Here is a 23,972-nt window from a genome sequence, read left to right as displayed (position 1 = left end):
TTAAGAAAGTTAAACTTTGGCAGAGTTTATGTTAGTGAAAAATCTTATTTTGGAGCAGAAGTATCCAAAAGACAATGTACATAACAACAAAGAACAGTTTCCAGCTGGCTAAACTAGTTATGTATATATCCCTTCAGACAGCAGACTGCAAAAGTGGATTCTCACGTACAGAACAATATTCTTAGATGGATAAGGAACAGATTATGCTCAGAAACAATCAATAGAGTAACACTTGTACAACAAGAGACAACATCTTTTAAAGATTTTAAGTAGGGGTCTTACAGAATGGAGCAGGAAGAGAGATGGATATTGAAATGTTAGGTAAATGTTGAACTAGAGCCATTTTTTCCTCCCCCGCATTTTTCTTTTGCTGCCCTGTTATTGTTATGAAAAGGGAGAAAATCCCCACTTATGATAAAATCATGGGAGCATCTCTGCAGCATATGAAAGTTTTTGTGTGTCCGTAAGCTAAATGCAAAATCTCAACAAAAGCAAATAAAGGGTAAAATATAGGTCACAATGTGCTTTTTTGTTGCAATGGTGTGGCACATGTACCAACAGAAATGTATATCTTTGGTAAATTTATTTGGCAATAATGACCTTTAGCAGTGATCCTATAGTGCTCACAGAAATGCACACACACCCCTCACCAATGAAATAAAGGTTACAGTAACCTCTTTTTGTTGTGTGTGGTAGTGATAGAGTGCATACAGTCATGTACTTCTTGACAAGTAAACTTGAAACACAAAATTTAACCAGTATCACTGAAGCATGCAAATTGGGTCACATTCACAGTGGTATACATTTATTACTAATATTTAAATTAAGAGCCATAATGACCTGTTTTTGTGATTGTGATGGAGTATTTTTCAAGATGAAACCACTTGCAAAGTTGCACGATTTCAGGTATAATGGTATGTATACAGGGCTGTCAAGAACCAAATACAAAAAAATCGACTGTTCAAATACTGTACATGAATGGAGAGTTAACCACCTTAGCCCACTCATATGTGGGGTAGGTGCAGTGAAACCCACTCCAAACTAGGGGCTAATACCTACGAATAAAGAATATTTGAGCTGCAGTAAGCTGTTCACTTGTATATGTTTTTATATGTGCAGATGCTAGTGACAACGCCATGGGTAGAACATAAAAAAACACAAGAAACTAGATGCAGTTATGTTTTTGTTTATAATTGTATTTGGTGAAGAAATAGAAGCTTACATTTTTCCTAAAGATAAACTCAAACCTGCAAATATAGTAACTCTTGTTATATGTTATTGTACATCTCAGGCCTCATCAGTTCAAAATTTAGCATGCATAAAGACGAGGGCTGTATTAAAGATGGATCTCAATAAATTTGACTTCTTTTATTTTCTAGTTTGGTTCAAATCATATCGAACAAAACAACACTTTTGGTGATCTCCTGTTTTGGCAAAATCATTGAATGATAGTTAATATTCACATTCATAATATCCTTATGAATAAAGAAACAAATATTCAGAATGAAAGTTCTTCCTATGCTTGTGTTGATTTTCAGAAAGCATTTAATCTGTAGAACTTATGTGTTATATAAGATTATCAGGTATAGAAAAATGGTAAAAATCTTGTTAAAGCATGTGATTAATAATATTACATGTTATATACTCTATTACAAGTTAAGTCCAGTTGCATACTGGACAGACCCAGATCGCCATTGCATAATGCGATGGTAGATCTAGGTCCATCTTTGTAGTTGGACTTATAAGCAAGTATGTAAAGTTTGTCATGTAATCCCTGAAGTCCGCTATTGGAGCAAAAGGGAGATGCAAATGTAGTTCGCTTTAAATGACCTGAGCATATGTTTTGACCATTAAGGCATCAATACTTAATAACTTGCCCATGACACATTTTTTTCTTTACTAATAATCTCCTTTTACTGTCCACATCTTCAGAAGGATTACAAAATGGCCTAGATATTGCTAGGAGTGGAAATTAAGTATCAGTGTGAATAAGACAAAAATTCTTGTGCTAGTGGATTCTTAATAATTGATAAAGTGAAGTATACATTTCTGTTTGGAACTCATACTTTGGAGCTGCTTGAATAATACAGATATATATAGTTGGTGTGATACTCGCACTGGCCTTTTCAAAGTAGCTTTGAATTGCCAGAGGAAACAATCTGTATGTGCCTGGTTCAAAATAGAACCAAACATTGCAAAATCAGTATCACAACAAAAATGTTCTGTTACATGTGTTGAATGTGGTAAGAAAACTAACTCAGTCTGGGAAGGTACAGTAAAAATGTTTGGTTTGGATTAACTTATGCATTGTTACATATTCTATCTAGTACAGATCTAGGTATTGATATTAAATATATAAATGTGGTATGTATAAATACTTGTAAAGAATCATACAGTTTTCCTATGTATCCTTCAAATACTAAAAAATCTTGTACTAAGCAATGAACATTTGTTATTTTCAAAATGCAAATATGCTTTGCAAACTACCTGTTTGATTTGAAAGACAGAAAGCAAATATTTCTATATAACCTTTGCCTTAGTTGCCTAATCAAAGAATTCAAATAGGTAGATATAAAAATTAATTGAAGCAAGTCAATGTTTTGTAATTTCTTCCAATCTTGATAGTTGATGAGGAACTTTTCCTACTGTCATGTACTGTAAAACAGCATCTAAGAAAAATACTTTTTTTATGCTACTTTCATAAGGATTTGATATTAAATCGGATGATTCAAGTCATAGTCTGATTTTTCTAATGGACTCGAAAACAAGTTTTGCAAATATAGTAGCTAAATTTATAAGAGGTGTTTTTTTAAATTCACAAAATCGGACCCATCTTTTAGTTACGTAGTTGTATTCTATACACATACCGATATATATATCTTCATTACATTTTTTCATTTCTTCTCCCTTGTGTTCATTATGCAGTCCACTAGAGCTGGGTACCACAAAAAGATTTTGTACTGCAGTACACCATGGTATTTCGGAACATACCACAATATCCACTAAGGTATAATGCAACTGTAATAAAGACCAACAAATTAATGTTCAGGGGTAGGGACCTGACATCTTTTAATTTCCTGCTGTCAACAGTGAGAGAAAAAATATCATGCTCTGGTTTTTAGCAGAAAATAACATAATATTCTTTCTTTGATATTATTAGTAAAAATATGTATTGAGATTAAGAGAAAAGAAAATATTCAGCTGAAATGAAAATCAGTCTTGCCCACCCCCCTTCCTCAGTTAAATAGCCAGTACCTAATACTAGATTTGTTATGTATGTCTGTGTATGTTAATTGTTGTATCTGTTGTAATCTAAAAGCTGTAACTACGGTGAGATAATTTTTCTTACACTATAGCTGATGCTGTGAAAAAAATCATACTGACATTAGACAGCCTGTTGTTAACAATAGGAAGTGTTGATAGTAAAGGCTACAATTTTCTAGCTACACTATTGATATAATAGGCAGGAGGGAAACTTTGAGTGGGATGCCAATGCCTGGGCAAAATATTTAACAGAGAGGGTATATAAACATAAAAAAAATATTTTTAACAAATGAGAAAAATACAGATCTGAGAAATTACTCAAAGTTCAGATGGAAAACAAGTGCACTGATTTAATTTAATTTAGGGCAATTCTCGGTCTCACAATGGAATACATATCTTTAATACATGCTAGTAAATAAGTAAAACATGATTTTTTTTCATGCGAAGTTTTTGTCAGTTGGATTTGGCCCAAATACATTTCACAATATTCATTTCGACCACCATGTTGGCATATGTGACATGTATCAAACATGTGATTAAAGGATCATAAATATTATTATATTTGTGATATTCATATTAACTTGTGACAGTTACAGCATTTGTGTAAGAAAGGATACTTTAACTATTTTGTCATAAATATTGAAAACATTGCAAATATCATTAAAGTTGTAACATCATTCTTCGACAATTTATATACATTCCTTACTGATGGAGACTACTGACATACTGGTACAGTGAAAAAGTACTGTGGTATATGCCACTGGAAAGAAAATGAACCGATATATTGGTAATGCGATGCTCCACTATTGTCCACTAGATGTTTTGAACAATAAATTAATTGAGCACAAATTTTAGACAGACAATATGGTCAGTTCTGTATCTATACACATTACTTCTCTGTATAATATATACATAGTTAGGATTACATTCTTTAGAAATATAATAACATCATTCAGATCATTTGATTTTTTTTGCTAAATGTTACATTACATATAAAACTTATCAACTAACATGGTTAAAAATCTGCTTAAATTCTGTTTCATAAATGCCGTTTGTTCTAGTATTTTTTAGATAATAAAAAAAATGATATTATTTTGTCACACCATCACCACTGTTGTTTTAGAAAATTGTAAACTTTAATCCATTATGTTATTTTGTCTCAAAATTAATTGTTGCATCATCCCATCCAATTATCTCCTTCCGATTCTGCTCTTGAAGCCATTCCATCAGCGGTGCAAAATACTGTCTTATGGCTGATGTGCTGACTGACTTCTGACCTGTAATGGCTTCCATGGCTTCTGGCCAGGGTTTCTGTTTACCAAAGACCATCGCTTCTCTGAAATAATATTAGTTTTGATTGGTGTTAATAAAACAGTGTCGTCATCTTGGCCCTCTTCCCATAGTGTACAAGTCCAAAATGTAACAGTTGCCCAGAGAGACTGGTGCTTTAATGGTCAAAAAGAATATCTATGAATCCAAGGTAAGTCATTTTCGTATGCCTTATTTTTCATTTTAACTGTCGAATATTGAAAACTATCTCTGATGTTCTTGAAAAACTTCAACATATCAAATTTGGAAACAAAACTATTTTCTTACATGTCAGAGATAACTTGATAACAAGACACCTGAAGTGCAATACACAATTCTTTGTTATGACCTTTGACCTTCAGCTTGATGTCATGGATACAAGGCAATAACATAATTTTCATATATTAATATGCCATGTCTGGTTAAGTCTGAATGATTTTTGGAAAAATGGTTATTGAATCAATGAAGGCATTTTCATCAGATATATCAACATAATATGATATTCAGATTTGTATCATGACAGTACAGGTAAAAGATCAAGACCTTTGACCTTAAAATCATTATCACAGTACATCAACTTGCTTTGTGCCTGCACCTAGTGCAATGTCTGGTCGAAATTTATTTCTGCATGTACATGTGGTATTTCATAAGCTCAAAGTGCAAATAAGGATCTTTGATTTGACCCCAAGGTCAATTAGGGCAGGTGCGAATATGTTAGAACTCGGGTCTGCATCAATTTCTTTTACAAGCAATCATATATTGCAGGAAGGGTTTGAGTGAAAATCCCATGTAAATACATGTATTCATGATAAGATTTTCAAGATGGCCACCATGGATGTCACATTAGATAGTTAATTGTCACCATTTTCATTTAGGACCAACTAGATACAGTAAGAAGTCTTTGAATAAAATCTACATGTTTATCTTGTGACCATCTGTACAGTAGAATAAGAAAGATTTTCAAGACGGACACCTTTCTGCCATGGTGGATGTGTTGTTGGGACCATTTTCATTTAAGATGAACTATGTATGATGACTTTTTAATTGAATGACTGACTGACTGACTGACTGATTAGTAAAGTTATGCCCTGACAGCCATAATCTTTCTAGGGCTACAGCTTCTGAAGGGATGGTTGTATCGATGTTTTTTTTAAAAAAAAAAAAAACATTTTGGCTATACAACACACTCTAAATGAAAATGGACCTCATTCAATGATTTACATGTCACCACAATGGCCATCTGAAAATAATGACATTGCCATCATTAACAAATGCTGCCACTGACATGGGCTTCTCAATTAATTTCTTCTTGCAATGTACTGATTCTCAAAAAAAATGGTAATTAAGTCAAGGAACCTAACCCCTTATCATTCAAAAGTCTATCTCTAAAATGGAGAAACAAATGCAGTGAAAATTCAAACATATAAAATATAGAATCATTCCATTCTAACATATGCATAGGAACATTTCTATTAGATTTCATTTACTCTAGTCAAATGATAAAATATATTGTCCTCAGAAACCGAATGCTAGGAATTTTGCCCGAGACTGCATGTGTAAGTTTGTTAAGAATGGGTATCCCCTTGCAATCAGTTGAAATTAACAAGATCTTAATGGTGGTCCTTAATCACAACTGAGGGATTTGTTTGGTCACTAATCATAGATTTTCTGTACACATTTAGTTATTGCAAATATGTACCACCAAAGCTAAAAGTTCTTCATCTAACACTCCCCCTTCATCTCCCACTCCATCCTCTACTTCTTTCCCCACTCCATCAATGCCAGCATATTCATATTTATTCCTCCTCTTTTTTCATGTTTTTTTTAAGTATGCAGTAACAAGTATCTGCTGTAAATGCTTATATGTTGCTGACATGAATTCAATATTGTATATGTAATTACTTTTAATATTTTATTTGCCTATTTCAGTGTTTGCAATGTTATGTCTTTGTTGATCCTAACAGCCATATTATGTTAGGAAATATTTACTGTCAATTAGGAGAGAGCTGGAAATAAGCTTATACTTGTTGCTCATTCCTGTGTACCAGTTGTTTGATTTTATGTACTTTCCATGATGACTTATGTGTACCAGTTGTTTGATTTTATGTACTTTCCATGATGACTTATGTGTACCAGTTGTTTGATTTTATGTACTTTCCATGATGACTTCTGTGTACCAGTTGTTTGATTTTAAGTACTTTCCATGATGACTTCTGTGTACCAGTTGTTTGATTTTAAGTACTTTCCATGATGACTTCTGTGTACCAGTTGTTTGATTTTAAGTACTTTCCATGATGACTTCTGTGTACCAGTTGTTTGATTTTAAGTACTTTCCATGATGACTTCTGTGTACCAGTTGTTTGATTTTATGTACTTTCCATGATGACTTCTGCAAACAAATACTGTTTAAATAAAAATTCAATGATTTATATGTCACAATGCCTAGGAAATATTTAAAGATGGGCTGATGGACTGGAGAATGTCAAGCTAGCCTGCTGCCTTTGCTGTACAAACAGGAAGAAGGAACTTTACAACAGTCTTACTTACTTTCTCCAATGTAAAGATACCCATTTATCCCCACCACTATATTTTATATTCAAATAAAAATGCCCTGGGGTAATTCTTATTTCTATAATGAAACATTTTATGCTTAATAGCACCATTTTTATGTTAACAAATGTCCTATGATCAACATATTCCCTTGAGTACCATATGTACTCGTCTATAAGATGAGACCAACTACAGATTGCACACACTCATATCTGCCAGTGCATAATGAACCAGAAGATCTGGACTGGTGTAATATGTTAGGAATAATGAGTACAACAAACAACATAGACCCCAAATCTGCAGGTGCATTATGCTGATTTGGTTCTTTATTGTTTGCAGTTAGATTTGACTTATCAGTGAATATATACGGTATCTATCATTAAATCCATTTATTAATTTGAGCAGCAGAAATGCACTGGCTGATTGGTGGTTATGCCAGTGTATTTATTTGAATCCTTCAGTGTAATTTGTAATAATGTCAGGGTATCTGTTTGAATCCTTCAGTGTGACTGGTAGTAATGCCAGTGTATTTGTTTGAATCCTTCAGTGCGATTGGTAGTAATGTCAGGGTATTTATTTGAATCCTTCAGTGTGATTGGTAATAATGCCAGGGTATATGTTTGAATCCTTCAGTGTAATTGGTACTAATGCCATTGTATTTATTTGAATCCTTCAGTGCGATTGGTAGTAATATCAGGGTATTTATTTGAATCCTTCACTGTGATTGGTAATAATGCCAGGGTATATGTTTGAATCCTTCATTGTGATTTGTAGTAATGTCAGGGTATTTGTTTGAATCCTTCTTTGTGATTGGTAGTAATACCAGGGTATTTGTTTGAATCCTTCAGTGTGATTGGTAGTAATGCCAGGGTATTGGTTTGAATCCTTTAGTGTGATTGGTAGTAATGCCAGGGTATTTATTTGAATCCTTCAAAGACCAGACTAGGTTGACCACCATGCTCTATCATTGTGATTGGTAGTAATGCTAGGGAATTTGTTTGAATCCTTGAAAGACCAGTATAGTCAATCAATCAATGAATCTTTCTGTCAATCAATCAATCAATCCATCTCTGCCAGTCAGTCAAGTGCATTTCTTCAGAAGCATTTGAATGTACTTACCAGAGCAGCTTTCCAGCAGAATGTTATTGGTAGAAATCGCATATGTAGGTCATCCCTATGATTGGTAGAAATCACATATGTAAGTCATCCCTATGATTGGTAGAAATCACACACATGTAAGTCATCCCAATGATTGGTAGAAATCACATATGTAGGTCATCCCTATGATTGGTAGAAATCACATATGTAGGTCAACCCTATGACTAGATGCATCATACATGGCATTTTAATCAGTTTTCCTGCTGAATGTGATTGGTAGAAATCACATATGTAGATCATCCCTATGATTGGTAGAAATCACATATGTAGGTCATCCCTATGATTGGCAGAAATTACATATGTAGGTCAACCCTATGACTAGTTTTCCTGCTGAATGTTGACTGGTAGAAATCACAGGTATATGTAGGTTACCTGTTGACCGCTCCGGTGGCCTAGTGGTTACAGCGTGAGCCTCAGATACGGGAGGTCATGGGTTTGATCTCCAGCCGAGTCATACCAAAGACTTACAAAAATGGTACTAACAGCTTCCACGCTTGGCACTCAGCGTTATGAGGTTAGTGTGAGGACCAGTCAGCCTGGTGTCAGGATAATGTGACTGGGTGGGACATCATGCTACATGTCTGTGGCATGATGCCCCAGTGCTAGACATCACTATAACTGCCACACAGCAGACATCATAGCGATATGACTGAAAAATTGTTACAGCTATGTTAAAAATCCAATATCACACACACACAGGTTACCTGTGTGACCCGATTATGAACTTATAGCACACATATTGCACTGTACTCACCTGAGCAGTATTCCTGCAGCTTGTGATTGGTAGAAATCACAGGTATGCAGGTCACCTGTATGACCAGATGCCTTGCACATGGCATTGTAAAATTGGAACTGAATGATGAAACTCACAAAATAACTGCAAAAAAAAAAAGTGGTTTATTCAAAAAGTACTTCATTACAAGGTAGTTTATTACAAAAGTACTTCATTACAAGGTAGTTTATTACAAAAGTACTTCATTACAAGGTAGTTTATTACAAAAGTACTTCATTACAAGGTAGTTTATTACAAAAGTACTTCATTACAAGGTAGTTTATTACAAAAGTACTTCATTACAAAGTATTTCATTGCAAAAGTAGTTTACTTGGTTCAAATTGTCTAAATAATGTCATACCTGTGCAGAGAAATCAAATAGAGTTTAAATTAGTTTGCTAGTAACTGCACAGACTTTAGATGTATTTTGTGAACAGTTTTAGAATATACCCATTGTAGATATCTTGCCATATGGATGAGATATTGGATGGTATATTGGTAGCTGTTTTACTATATGGATGGGGTACTGGATGGTACATTGGTAACTGTTTTACTGTATGGATGGGGTACTGGATGGTACATTGATAACTGTTTTACTGTATGGATAGGGTACTGGATGGTACATCGTTAGCTGTTTCACTTCATGGATGGGGTATTGGATTGTGCATTGTTAGCTGTTTTACTATATGGATGGGGTACTGTATGGCACATTGGTAACTGTTTTACTATATAGATGGAGTACTGGGTGGTACATTGGTACCTGTTTTACTATATCGATGGGGTATTGGATGACATGGTAGCTCTTTTACTATATGGATGAAGAACTGGATGGCAGATTGGTTTATTCAGATATTAGATGGTGCATATCAGCATATAAAAGAATCCTACATTGATACATGCTTTACCATGTAGATCAAGTATTGAAAGGAACATTGGTAGATGTCTTGTTATTTGGATGGGGAAATTGATGGTACTTTGGTAGATCCCTTATCATATGGATCAGATATTGTTTGGCAGATTTTTATATGGATAGAAAAATGAATGGTACAAATCTTACAATATGGAGTGGGTATTTGATGGTACATTGCTCCATATCTTACCATAAAGATCAGATACTGGATGGTCCATTGGTAAATATTATTCAGTATGGATGGGGTAATGGATGCTATATTGGTAAATGTCTCACCATATTGGATGGCACATTGGTAGACGTGTTCTTATATGAATGTGATATTGGATGACACATTGGTAGATGTCTTATTATATGAATGTGGTACTGGGTGGTACATTGGTGGTTATGTTTTACCAAATGAATAGGGAATTAGATGTTTAATTGGTAGGTACGTCTTAATGTGTGTATGGGGAACAGGTTTTAAATTTGGTATAGGTCTTACCATATGATGTGAGGTTGGATTTAAATTTGGTGTAGGTCTTACCATATGGATGTGAGGTTGGATTTAAATTTGGTATAGGTCTTACCATATGATGTGAGATAGGATTTAAATTTGGTAGAGGTCTTGCCATATGGATGTGTGATTGGATTTAAATTTGGTAGAGATCTTACCATATGGATGTGAGATTGAATTTAAATTTGGAAGAGGTTTTATATTATTGATGTGAGATTGTATTTTACTTTGATATCTTACCATATGTATGGGGAATTGGATGGTACATGGAATTTAGCTCCAGGATCAAAGTCTTTTTCACTACGTTGCACTGGTGCTACAATGCCTTGATATTTCAGTCTGTAGCAAATTAATGGAATTGGATGAATAGCCATAATAATTATAATAGAAGTAATAGTCATAATGATAGAAGTAATAGCCATAATAATTAAAATAGAAGTAATAGCCATAATAATAGAAGTAATAGCCATAATAATTATAATATAATTAATAGCCATAATAATAAAGTAATAGCCATAATAATTATAATAGAAGTAATAGCCATAATAATTATAATAGAAGTAATAGCCATAATAATAGAAGTAATAGCCATAATAATTATAATAGAAGTAATAGCCATAATAATTATAACAGAATAGCCATAATAATTATAATAGAAGTAATAGCCATAATAATTATAACAGAATGGCTACAATCACCATGTTTGTGTGTGTGTGTGCTGATTTAAAATAAAGTTAGCATATGAACATTGCTAAGAAAGTACTACTACAGTAAAACCTGTCTTGAGAGACCACTGCTATGAGAGACCACCTGTTTTTAGAGATCATAATCTCTATGCACATATTTATTGATTATGCAGTGTTATGAGCTTCAGTGAGAGACCACCTGTCTTGGGAGACCATTATTTTTTGGCAGAAGGGGTGGTATTTCAAGACTGGTTCTACATGTATTACTGCTAATTTCTTCGTCCATAATGATACAGCAAGTAACATAAATTACCCAGTGAATATAAAACTGTAGTGTATTTTGGGCCTTGATGTCATTGCCAGTAAATGTGATTAAGCTGACTTAATAAGGCAAAATAATGTATATGAACTTTGTGCTACTAGGAAATTAAATGTTTTATCACTGTGTATCAATACCAAAGTTTCCTCCAAGTCCCACTGCAATCATTAGGTTTAGACATTCATACCCGATTCCCACTAAGCTCTGATATAATCATTGGGTTTAGACAGATTCATATCCTAATTTTCAGTAGCCCTGCTGTAATCATTAGGTTTAGACATTCATACCCAGTTCCCACTAAGCCCTGATGTAATCATTAGGTTTAGACATTCATACCCAGTTCCCGCTAAGCCATAATGTAATCATTAGGTTCAGACATTCATACCCAGTTCCCACTAAGCCATAATGCAATCATTAGGTTTAGACAGATGTAATCATTAGGTTTAGACATTCATACCCAATTCCCACTAAGCCATAATGTAATCATTAGGTTTAGACATTCATACCCAGTTCCCACTAAGCCATAATGCAATCATTAGGTTTAGACATTCATACCCAGTTCCCACTAAGCCATAATGCAATCATTAGGTTTAGACATTCATACCCAGTTCCCACTAAGCCATAATGCAATCATTAGGTTTAGACATTCATACCCAATCCCCACTAAGCCATAATGTAATCATTAGGTTTAGACATTCATACCCAGTTCCCACTAAGCCATAATGCAATCATTAGGTTTAGACATTCATAACCCCCACTAAGTCCTGCTGTAATTATTATGTTTATTCATTCAAACCTAATTCCCACCAAGTCTTTCTGTAATCACAAGGTTTATACATTCATGCCCAAGTCCTGCTGTAATGATTCATACCTAAGACCCACTGCAATGATTCATACTTAAGTCCCACTAAGCCCTGCTGTAATGATTCATACTTAAATCTACTAAGTCCTGCTGTAATGATTCATACTTAAGTCCCACTGTAATGATTCATACCTAAGACCCACTAAGTCCTGCTATAATCATCATGTTTATGCATTCATACATAATTCCCACCAAATCTTTCTGTAATCACAAGGTTTATACATTCATAAGTTCCACGAAATCCTGCTGTAATCATTAGAAATATACATTTAAACCCTAATTCCCATTACGTCCTGCTGTAATCATTAGAAATATACACTTAAACCCTAATTCATACTAAGTCCTGATGTAATCATTAGAAATATATACTTAAACCATAATTCCTACTAAGTCCTGCTGTAATCATTAGGTTTATATGTTGAAACCCAAATTCCAACTATATCTTGCTGTAATCATTATGTTTATGCATTCATACATAATTCCCACCAAATCTCTCTGTAATCACAAGGTTTATACATTCATACCTAAGTTCCACCAAGTCCTGCTGAAATCATTAGAAATATACACTTAAACCCTAATTCCTACTCAGTCCTGCTGTAATCATTAGAAATATACACTTAAACCCTAATTCCCACTATGTCTTGCTGTAATCATTAGAAATATACACTTAAACTCTAATTCATGCTAAGTCCTGATGTAATCATTAGAAATATACACTTAAACCATAATTCCTACCAAGTCCTGCTGTAATCATTAGGTTTATATGTTGAAACCCAAATTCCAACTATATCTTGCTGTAATCATTATGTTTATGCATTCATACATAATTCCCACTAAATCTTTCTGTAATCACAAGGTTTATACATTCATACCTAAGTTCCACCAAGTCCTGCTGTAATCATCAGAAATATACACTTAAACCCTAATTCCTACTAAGTCCTGCTGTAATCATTAGATCTATTCATTCATAACCGATTCCCACTACGTCCTGCTGTAATCATTAGAAATATACACTTAAACCCTAATTCATACTAAGTCCTGCTGTAATCATTAGAAATATACACTTAAATCCTAATTTATACCAAGTCCTGCTGTAATCATTAGGTTTATATGTTGAAACTCAAATTCCAACTATATCTTGCTGTATTCTTTAGGTTTATACATTCATACCTTAATTCCCACCAAGCCTTATTATAATCACTAGGTTTAATTAGACCACGGAAGACTCCAAATCGCCATTTATCTATCATGTATCCAAATGGGAGGAAGGCCAATTTGATTAAAGCCTTTTTCATGAGGTAATTGATATTCAGTTCTGAAAATAAAAGCAAAAAGTATGTATCATCAATCAACAACCACAAGGCATCGAGAAAATTACCGGAGCATGATAAAGGGTCATAACACAAAGTATATGGGTACATGAATCTAATATCATAACATAAAAAATATTAAAAATAAATAATGTTGCCTGCGACCATGCTGATTGTACGACTTCAATCTTTGACCATCATGTCTACATGAGTTGATGGACAGATGGGCAGTCAGGCAGTATCACCACTTTCACATCATCAGACATTAATTGGTATGATAAAAACTTAAACTATTCAAAACTGGTAACAGCTTTCTTAATTTGTATTAGACGCAGATTCTTCATTTCAGACTGCGAGGTCCATAAATAAAACACACGTTCAATACAGTATTAGAATATTAAATAAAATGTAATTATTTTGGTCATTTTTTTGGGACATGGTCACAAAAAACAAAATCTAACGTTAATACCGTTATTCCTGGCTGTAGCATCATGGGCTTGATTTGGTATAAGATTTATAGTTTTCAAGTGTTTGGTTGACATGACTGATAGAGCAATGGTGTCCCCAATCGCTTCATGAAAAGCGGAGTTGGCCCCTGTCCTGGAATAATAATAATAATATGAAGAAGAAGATGTTGAGACCAAGAAATTAGAATGTTTTGTAGTTGTAGCCAACTTGTGAATATTCAGTTAGTATTGTAATGGCCTTAGTGGGACCAAACTATGATTCAAATATGTGCAGGAGGTGGGGTTACAGAGTGTTTTGGAACAACAACAACAACAACAGCAGAAAGAATAATAATAATAATAATAGTACTATTTTCTTCTAAAATGGCAGTAACTGATTAGCCAACAATTGTTGCACATATATTGTACTCTATGCTTCTACTAACTACTCAATAATCTTGCAAATGTCCCAATAAATTTTAATGTGAAGCCTTATTTTATCAATGCCAATGAGAACAAATACAGAAATAAATAGAAACGTATTGAAAAATGGTGGGAATCTGTCAATAGACATAATACATATAATCAAAGTCAAACTATGTTTAAGCTGTAACAGTCCCTTGATATAATTTATATATCTCAACAGGGAAAGAAATCAAGATTCCACACGGTACACTCTGACAAATTTTGTTATGCAAAGTGAAACATACTTATGAGGAATAACAAAATAGGCCTTTGCATAACATAGTGCATACAGATCTGCATGCATATGGAGGAAGCATCAACAACTACAGGGGTACTGAAAACATGAATTAATACATTTTAAATAGAAAATGCATCACACTGATTAAATTAAGTAGAAATTGTCATCAGGGTAAGTTTGACATTGACATTGATATCACACAGAGTAAGTTTTATGTTGAAATTGCTATCACACACAGTAAATTTTAAACTGAAATAGGTATTGCACATAGCAAATTATACATTTAAACTGCTATCAAACAGTAAATTTCAAATATATATTGCTACCAGAGTAAATTTTAAATTGAATTTGCTATCACAAAGAGTAAATTTTAACTTGAAATTGCTACAACACAGATTAATTAAATAGAAGTAACTACCACAAAGAGCAAAGTTAAATTGAAACTGTTACCACACAGAGTAAATTTCAAATTGAAATCGCTACAAGAGTAAAGTTTGAATTGTCTTTACCCAACCCATGTATGTATTATTTTCTTTACTCCCATGTATGTCATATTTATCTTTACTCCCATGTATGTCGTATTTGTCTTTACACCCTCATGTATGTCATATTTGTCTTTACACCCCCATGTATGTTATATTTGTCTTCTCCCCCATGTATGTTATATTTGTCTTTTCCCCCATGTATGTCATATTTGTCTTTACACTCCCTTGTATGTCATATTTGTCTTCATCCCCCATTGTATGTCATATTTGTCTTTAAACCCCCATGTATGTCATATTTGTCTTTACCCCCCCCCCTTGTATGTCATATTTGTCTTCATCCCCCATTGTATGTCATATTTGTCTTTACACCCCCATGTATGTCATATTTGTCTTTACACCCCCATGTATGTCATATTTGTCTTCATCCCCCATTGTATGTCGATATTTGTCTTTACACCCCCATGTATATCATATTTGTCTTCTCCGCCACGTATGTCATATTTGTCTTTACACCCCCATGTATGTCATATTTGTCTTCATCCCCCATTGTATGTAATATTTGTCTTTACACCCCCATGTATGTCATATTTGTCTTTACACCCCCTTGTATGTCATATTTGTCTTCATCCCCCATTGTATGTGATATTTGTCTTTACACCCCCATGTATGTCATATTTGTCTTCTCCACCACGTATGTCATATTTGTCTTTACACCCACTTGTATGTCATATTTGTCTTCATCCCCCATGTATGTCAAATTTTTTATTCATCCTCCATCATATATCATATTTGTCTTTACCCCGTTGCATGTCATACTTGTCTTAACCCCCACCTTTTGTTATACTCGTCTTTACCCCCAACGTATGTCATATTTGTCTTCGCCCCCCCCCCCTTATGTCATATTTGCCTTTACTCCCGATGTGTCATATTGGCCTTTACCCCACATTTATGTCATATTTGTCTTCATCCCCCACATTATTTTTCATACTTGTCCTTACCCTCCCTCAGTGTATGTCATTTTTGTCTTTACTTCCCATGTATATCACATTTGTCTTGACCCCCATGTATGTCATATTTGTCTTCACCCCCATGTATGTCATACTTGTCTTTAACCCTTGTAGCTACATCTTGGCATCTGTTGGGACTTCTGCTTATGTAGACCTGACAGACATTATGCCATTAAATCACATACATACATAAATACCTCCTTCCTTACCTACCTACCTACATACATACAAACATACATACATATATTTCAAATGCAACAATAAATTAATCGAACTATTATTGACCTAAACTATTGTGTAATTCTAGTTTCGGGAATATTCTGCATTCTCCTCAGATCCGTTTAGACTAAGCATAGGAATCAATTGTTTAGAAAAGGTCGTCAAATCACTAGCAGCGTACGAAACGTGCGCAGTATGAATTTGAATGCAGTCTTCATTGTGTCTAACGCTGCGCGCTACCGAACGAGAGAGAGAGAGAGAGAGAGTAAGAGAGAGAGAGAGAGAGAGAGATCATATTTGTTATTATAATTGACATCACTTTACCTGTAGATGGTGGGCTGATCCTGGTAAGCCATAAAGTACTCAATATGTCCCATCTCGTGGTGAACCGTCTGCAGGTACTCCGAGTTGACAACAGTACACATCTTGATTCTACGTCAATTAATGAATCACCAGTCAATCAATCATTAGAATAAATATTTTCATGGAAATGACCCCCACCCCAATTTCATTTTTTAAACTACATTATGTTGCAAAACAGCATGGTATTCCTTGACTAGATTACATTTGTTTCCCTTTTACAGTTTCAGCTTTTTATAACTTTATCAATTATATATCAAAAGCATTTGGTCATTTCCTGAATTTGTAGCCGTACATATATATATATATATATATATATATATATATATATATATATATATATATATATATATTCTCCATCATGAGATTATAACTCAATACACAAGTATAAGAAAGTGGAAGTACATGTAAACAAAAATGGCAAGGACATAAAAGAAAGAAAAAAATCCAGTATTATTTGCAATAATGTTTCCAAAGGTTTTGTATTTATATTTACCATGGTCGAATATATCTCGTATACAAGATATAATTTTATTGTTAATTTTTGTTACATAAATAATTTTGTTTTATGGTGCATGCTTGAATTGTATCATATGTGTTTGTCTCTAATATCATGTATTTCACTTCTGAAATTTATTCTGTATCATGACTCAGAAACATCTCCGTAGAATACATAACTTCTGAGTAGCTTTTCAATATAATTTTCTTTACAGTTATAGTAAAAACTGATTTACACAAATATTTTAGCACATTATTAACTGTTAATTTCCATTGCCATTGTTGTCATTGTCTTGGATCAGTTAATCCAACTAAATTTGAATGCGCAAACGGATGCCTCTGTTTCAAGCATGTTGAACCCTCCTTTGCTGTAGAAAGGAAATATAGCAGTCCTATTTATTTTATCAGATTTGCCATTCCACAGTTTTGAAACAAAGAAGTTGTCAATTTTTATATATTTACCAGGATTAAGTAATACTGTGAGCAGAGGGAATAGCTTTGCCAAGCATTCAATTTGAAAACTGTATTTGGAAAATCTGTACCGTTCCAGCGCTTCATGCAATGGTGGAAATCCCTAAATTTGGTTCAATAGTAACCTTAATAGTTTGCTATCAACAATAAAGATAATCCCTAACGTTTCTTCATGTTCAAACGTCGATTAACAATTGTTTTAGGTAAATATTGTTGAATGGTTTTCTGTTGCAATTAACATATTAATAATACATGACATCTGATTGTTCGAACGTAAACCAGATATCTTTTAAACTCAGCATGAAGTTTAACCATCATAAATAAAATACTTTTTGAACAGTTTATTATAAATGTTGCTTCGTCTAAAAGAAGCGTATTTTTAAAATCATTACAACAGTATATATATATATATATATATATATATATATATATATATATATATATATATATATATATATATATATATATGTATTACATAAGAGATGATTTCAATTACATAAACAATACATAAAGAACACATTTGCATCACTGCACTACAAAATGGGAAATAGTTTTAAAAAGACACCATAATTCATAATGTAGCTACTTTTATCTGCAAGAGAGAAAGACCAAAATATAGAAATTCTAAACATCAGAAAGATATTTTCTGTCGAGCCAACCAAGTAAGAAAGTTGCAAGCTGCATAAAAAATAAACAACAAAAACAACAAAAATCAACAACTCCCAAAACAAAACACCCCCCTCCCAAAAAAATAGACCCAACAAAAGAAAAAAATTGACCAGGAGAAGCATTACCTTAAAGAGTTTCAATAATATGAAATAGAACATATTTCTCTCCAACAGTTGATATATCTGTTTCGATTACTATGATTCATATTTGAAATAATATATTTAATCTATTTGCGATGGTTTTGCTGGTCAATTTTTTTTCAAGAAAGCCAGATAGTCCCCAAATATTTAATCCCCCCCCCCCCCCCCGTTTTAGCAAAGATAAAACATTTCTTTGTGTTTTGAGAAGCGAAAAGATATTTGTCACAAAACTAATTCAATACATTTATTACATATTATTTTATGTCGTTCAAAAACAAAATGTTGCGAAATTCCTAGATATTCCATCTGATCCAGGTGTAATGTCTTTTTTTGTCACCAGGTTATGGGATTCTAGCACGTTCATCTAATGTTAGAAGACATTTACACGCATTTTATAATAGGCATTTAGTCTTCAGGCATAATCACGTTGACAAAGTCATAATTAGATGCATTCTTTCGATTTCCTTCATAAATTGATCAAAAAAGTTCTAGCGATTTCAAAATATTAATTAGCTCTGATCTTTAGAATGTTACCCGATTCAGTTGGATGGTGACTGTAAAACGAAACTGAAAGATAACACAGTTGTCGGCTTGTATACTTTACACACCAGTATATTTTGCAAAAGTAGGTCACAATGACCCAAATTTGACGATATGCTATTCGAATAATGAGATGAACCCTCAAGGGTCATACAAAGAGGAAAACAGATTTTAGACGAGACGCAACTCAGATTCTGACCAAATAGGCGTTGTAAGAAAATATCGCGAAAATGTCACACTTTACATCTGCGGATTGCCCATGGTTACAAAGTATTGACGCCACGTTGATTGCAGTCACTGCGTATTAGTTAACCAAGCAGTTGATGAATAGTGATATCCTGTTTTGGGAAATAAGGTGGGAAAAAAATGGTGTCTTTTTCCCCAAACTGTTTGCTTATAGTTCTTAAAATATCTGAACCTTGCTTGCTAAACAAAACAAAGATTTTTTTTTATAAAAAGCAAATAACCCCCAAACACCCACACGGATAAGCCATCTTAAAAAACGTATGGATTTGTTACGTATATCACCTGATCACAGTAGTCATTCATCTTGCAAAATGAAAATGAAATTAAATATAATTGAAACTATTGTTTTTAGGAGATGAGTTTACAGACGGTAATTTAAATGTATTCAATTCTCCTGGTTCTGCGGTCAGATGTAAAAACGTTCATGAAATATGATCTACATTTTCTATATTGGAAGCTAAATCTTTTAACACTGAACTGAAAATACCCAATGTCAATACCTTTATCTTGTTTAAAAGCATAAGATCAAACCTAATGTATATGTAAACGTCTCGAGAAGCTAGATTCAAATAACATTGTACAGTTTGTAGCAAACATTTAGTTCGCATAAAGCGACGATTCGGGTGATAAAAGCCCAGATATTGAATCCACTGTACAGTTAAAGCTGTCTGTAATTGACACTGTGGGGCGATACAATAATGTATTTCATTGACGTGTACTTAAAATGGAGGTTTGACATGAAAATACAGAAATAAAATGGGTTCAGAGTATCATAGTTTTGAAGCAAGTGTCTCTGTTCTACAGTAAAGACACACAAATCTGGACTCTCTTCATTAATATTATCAAGTTACACTATATACATGTATCTGAAACACCTAACCTGAAATCGTCTTTAGTATAGAAATCTTCCGCTGACGCGTGACATTGCACTTCACGACCTTCTGGTTTGACGATCATTGACTTTTGCCAGAACGTGTGCGTCATAGGGAATAAGCCAATGGAAGTGAAGAAATGCTCAGCCATTTTGAACATGTGCTCCACAGTGTAATTCTGACTTATCATCTCCTTGTTGATATCATGCTCTTTTGCGTACGGGTAAGGGACGACCAGGTCGTAGATATTCTCCCAATCCTGCGCCCACATATTCCCTAGTATTGTATAAGCATCCAGTATATATATAACACTAAATGTAAGAAATATGTTCATTTGCATTTGGCGATATATAACATAACATCGTTTTATCCAAATACGATATATAGGTCTGAATCTCGTGAAAATGAAATATATACACAAGACTTACTCTAAAAACCAGTCCAGAGAATCTTTAGAAAAATGTACTTTCTTATGCATCGGACTACCCTGCAAACCAGTCCAGACAGGCTGTACAAAATGTAATTTACTTTTAGAAGTCTTAGTAGATATCCACAATATATATGATATTTCAGTATCTCCTTATTTGTTCTAAAAATAATTATTGAAACGTGAAAATAGATAATATTTTGTGATATACAGTTTGACTGAATTAACATCTGATACTGTCAGCAAAAATGTAATGAACAGAATCATTCAATATATTTCCTTACTAGTCGTACCCATTCGGTTCTTTTTCTATGTATGATCCAATAAACCGGCCGAAATCACTGCGTTCTTCTTTAAAATTCAGAATATACTGATAGTAAAAGTTTAATGGATTTTCTCATTTAATCAATTTTGGCAAATCAAAGCAGGAAAAAGCTTCTTTTTTACCGAGAAGATGGGCTGGAATAGCACCCGTCTCCCCGACTACATCCGGGTATTTTTCATGCAGACGACGTCTGACGTAAGCGTGAAGCTGCTGATACAGAGGCTTTAACTCTTCCCACAATTTCTCTGCCATCTCCTCCAAATTCGGCGTGCTGTCAAACTGGCTTTCTATCCAAGCATCAGCGTAATTCTTGTATCCTGCAATATGTGAAGAACGTATGATGGCACTCTATTTGTATTCTGTAAAACAACATTTTGTTTTGGAAAAAATCTGGGACGTTGCAACTGCTGGAGCAAGGAATCCTGAGTGCACAGATGTGTAGAAAATCTATAAATTGGCTGCGGCAGAATTGCGCAAGCGTTTGTCCTTTCCAGGATATAGAAGCTTTATTTACTTTAAAAATAAATTAATTCCTTTTGTAAGAAATCTGAAGCGAAGTCATTGATTCATACTTTTACAGTAAGACATTTTTCATTCTTATATAATATTCATTGAATTTGTGGATATCGACGACATTAAACATTGCTATGAAACCAGAGATGTAAAAATATAAAAATTTAGAACAGTTTACGTTTGCCTTGTAACGAAAACATTCCTTTACATTTTTCTTCGCGTTTGACGTTGACGTTACAGGCGGCGATTCTCCCTGGCCCAGGCTCTTCTACACAAACTTACGCTGTCTCCTGCATATCCAAGCATCAATGAAAATGTTGCTTTCGAGGAAACTCACCTATTCAAGATACCGTTTTATGAGGGTTTTCATTTCAAATGTGTCTTCATATTTGTAACAATATACGGTATGTGGAATTATGTAATATATAACAATATGCAATATTTGGAACAATACGCGAGGTATGGAACAATACCCGATATTTGAAATAATGCATGATATGTGCAATAATGCACCATATGTGTAACAATGCACGATATGTGTAACAATGCAAGATATATGAAACAATGCACGATCTGTGTAACAGTACCTGATATGTAAAACAATACACGAATCGTGAAACATTGCATTGTATATGTAACAATACACCATTGGCCAGACGTGTTTGATGAGACAATGCAGGATAGCAAATTTAGCCGTTAAATCAATGAGAGAGAGAGAGAGAGAGAGAGAGAGAGAGAGAGAGCATACAGACAAAAAAGAAACACAAACTTAAGACTGGTTGACAAACAGCTTGTACCGTTATCCTTTGCGCCTTGATTTAAATATGTGACATATTCTTCGTATTTCAATTTCATTGCTGGACCCGTCACATCACTCCAGCTTTTCCACGCCCACAGTAGTTCATCAGGATTACGTGATTTTGCCATCAACTCGGTAAGCTGTGGTTCTAAGGAATAATATGTTCCATCTTTTTCCACCTTGGCTGTGGAGTAAATCTTCTGTAACTCCTGATGATCATCCTCTTGTCGTCTGAAATCGTAAATGTGTCATTTGTGTTGATCTATTATAATTCTAGTAAAAATATGTATTTTATATTTTTATTCTGCTTCTTATCCCGGTATTTAGCAAAGAGCCCAAACGATTTTTATTTCAGACTTGTATCTTTGGAATAGCGTGTTATCCAAGCATACAGACAAGAGTCAAACGATTTCTATTCAGACTTGTATCTTTTGAATAGCGTGTTATCCAAGCATACACACAAGAGCCAAACAATTTCTATTCAGACTTGTATCTTTTGAATAGCGTGTTATCCAAGCATACACACAAGAGCCAAACGATTTCTATTCAGACTTGTATCTTTTGAATAGCGTGTTATCCAAGCATTCAGACAAGAGCAAAACGATTTCTATTTCCGCCTCTTATCTTTCGAATTGCTTGTTATACCGGTATTCAGATAAGAGCCCAAACTAGTTCTATTTCAGACTTGTGTCAAATCGCTTTAAAAGATTTGAAGTGCGCAAGCTGCAAGTACGATCTCCATCTTTAACTACAGAAGGTAATAAAACAATGCTGCCCAACACGGTTTGCTTTTTGGAATTGGTAAAACAAATGTAAATGCAACAAAACAACAAACAAAAAAAAAACAAAACCCTCATGCATACCCCTCCGACAACAACAACAACACAAATACACATAACACATGCAAGTGATCGAGAAAACAATAAAATGGATAAGAGGTTTTTTTTTCTTCGAAAAAAAAAGCTGAATTAGTTCCGAATGCCGACATGCACGCTGATATCTGTTTTAACCATTCAATTATACAATTATTTCGCATGACATCACCGTTATTATCTAGTTATGCTATTCAAGTGCAACCTGAGCTCAGGTAATATTTTCGTCAGTAACTATTAAGGCAAACTCAAAGCGTGCCGTGAGCTCACCGGACATTCTTGTCGTCCTTGAGTGTAGTATCCTGGCTAAACAAGATCAACTGTCGTTTCATGTCCCTCAGTTCTGGACTCAGTCTATCCGGATACTTTTCTCTGAATATGTCTTGTCTCAATAGGAGCCTGGCCTGACGTATCAGCTTTCTTGTCAAACCGGCTGTCTCGACTCCGACTTGGCTCACCTAAAGTCATATAAATAGTCTGTAATCAATTTATTATGACGATCACAAAATAAAAGTTTATAGTCTCACTTGAGAAAAATGTGGACACTCTACTTGAACTTGGACTTCCATCAAGTGTTCATGATATCTCCTGCCATGGGCTGATTTTCTAATTGGCCGATTCAATGTTATTAACTCTAGCTACATCAAACTTCAAAAATAAATAATATTTATTTCCCCCAAATATATTTCGTGACTTTTGGTAAGTCCAAACTCAACTATAATGCAAATGGATATTAGCTATCGGA

At 34.0% G+C, this 23,972-nt stretch overlaps 1 protein-coding gene across 3 annotated transcripts in view; it reads right to left on the bottom strand.

The window, feature by feature from the left end:
- Positions 1 to 1,170: 1,170 nt before the first annotated feature.
- LOC149791332 (angiotensin-converting enzyme-like) overlaps positions 1,171 to 23,972 on the bottom strand; it is a 35,741-nt gene continuing 12,939 nt past the window's right edge. For all 3 annotated transcript variants that reach the window (XM_089969870.1, XM_089969871.1, XM_089969874.1), the window contains exons 4-13: positions 23,498 to 23,685; positions 22,354 to 22,586; positions 21,166 to 21,360; positions 20,300 to 20,567; positions 16,820 to 16,927; positions 14,105 to 14,235; positions 13,496 to 13,640; positions 10,699 to 10,797; positions 9,035 to 9,157; positions 1,171 to 4,600 (exon numbers count right to left, since the gene is read on the bottom strand). In XM_089969870.1, the coding sequence (XP_089825996.1) occupies positions 4,414 to 4,600; positions 9,035 to 9,157; positions 10,699 to 10,797; positions 13,496 to 13,640; positions 14,105 to 14,235; positions 16,820 to 16,927; positions 20,300 to 20,567; positions 21,166 to 21,360; positions 22,354 to 22,586; positions 23,498 to 23,685 (1,677 nt within the window). In that variant the 3' untranslated portion in view covers positions 1,171 to 4,413. The remainder of the gene's footprint in view (positions 4,601 to 9,034; positions 9,158 to 10,698; positions 10,798 to 13,495; positions 13,641 to 14,104; positions 14,236 to 16,819; positions 16,928 to 20,299; positions 20,568 to 21,165; positions 21,361 to 22,353; positions 22,587 to 23,497; positions 23,686 to 23,972) is intronic.

The sequence above is a fragment of the Sinohyriopsis cumingii genome, chromosome 9, assembly GCF_028554795.1.
Source record: "Sinohyriopsis cumingii isolate HCF-2022 chromosome 9, ASM2855479v2, whole genome shotgun sequence".
Classification (NCBI taxonomy): Eukaryota; Metazoa; Mollusca; class Bivalvia; order Unionida; family Unionidae; genus Sinohyriopsis; species Sinohyriopsis cumingii.
This window is presented reverse-complemented; position numbering and strand designations above follow the sequence as displayed.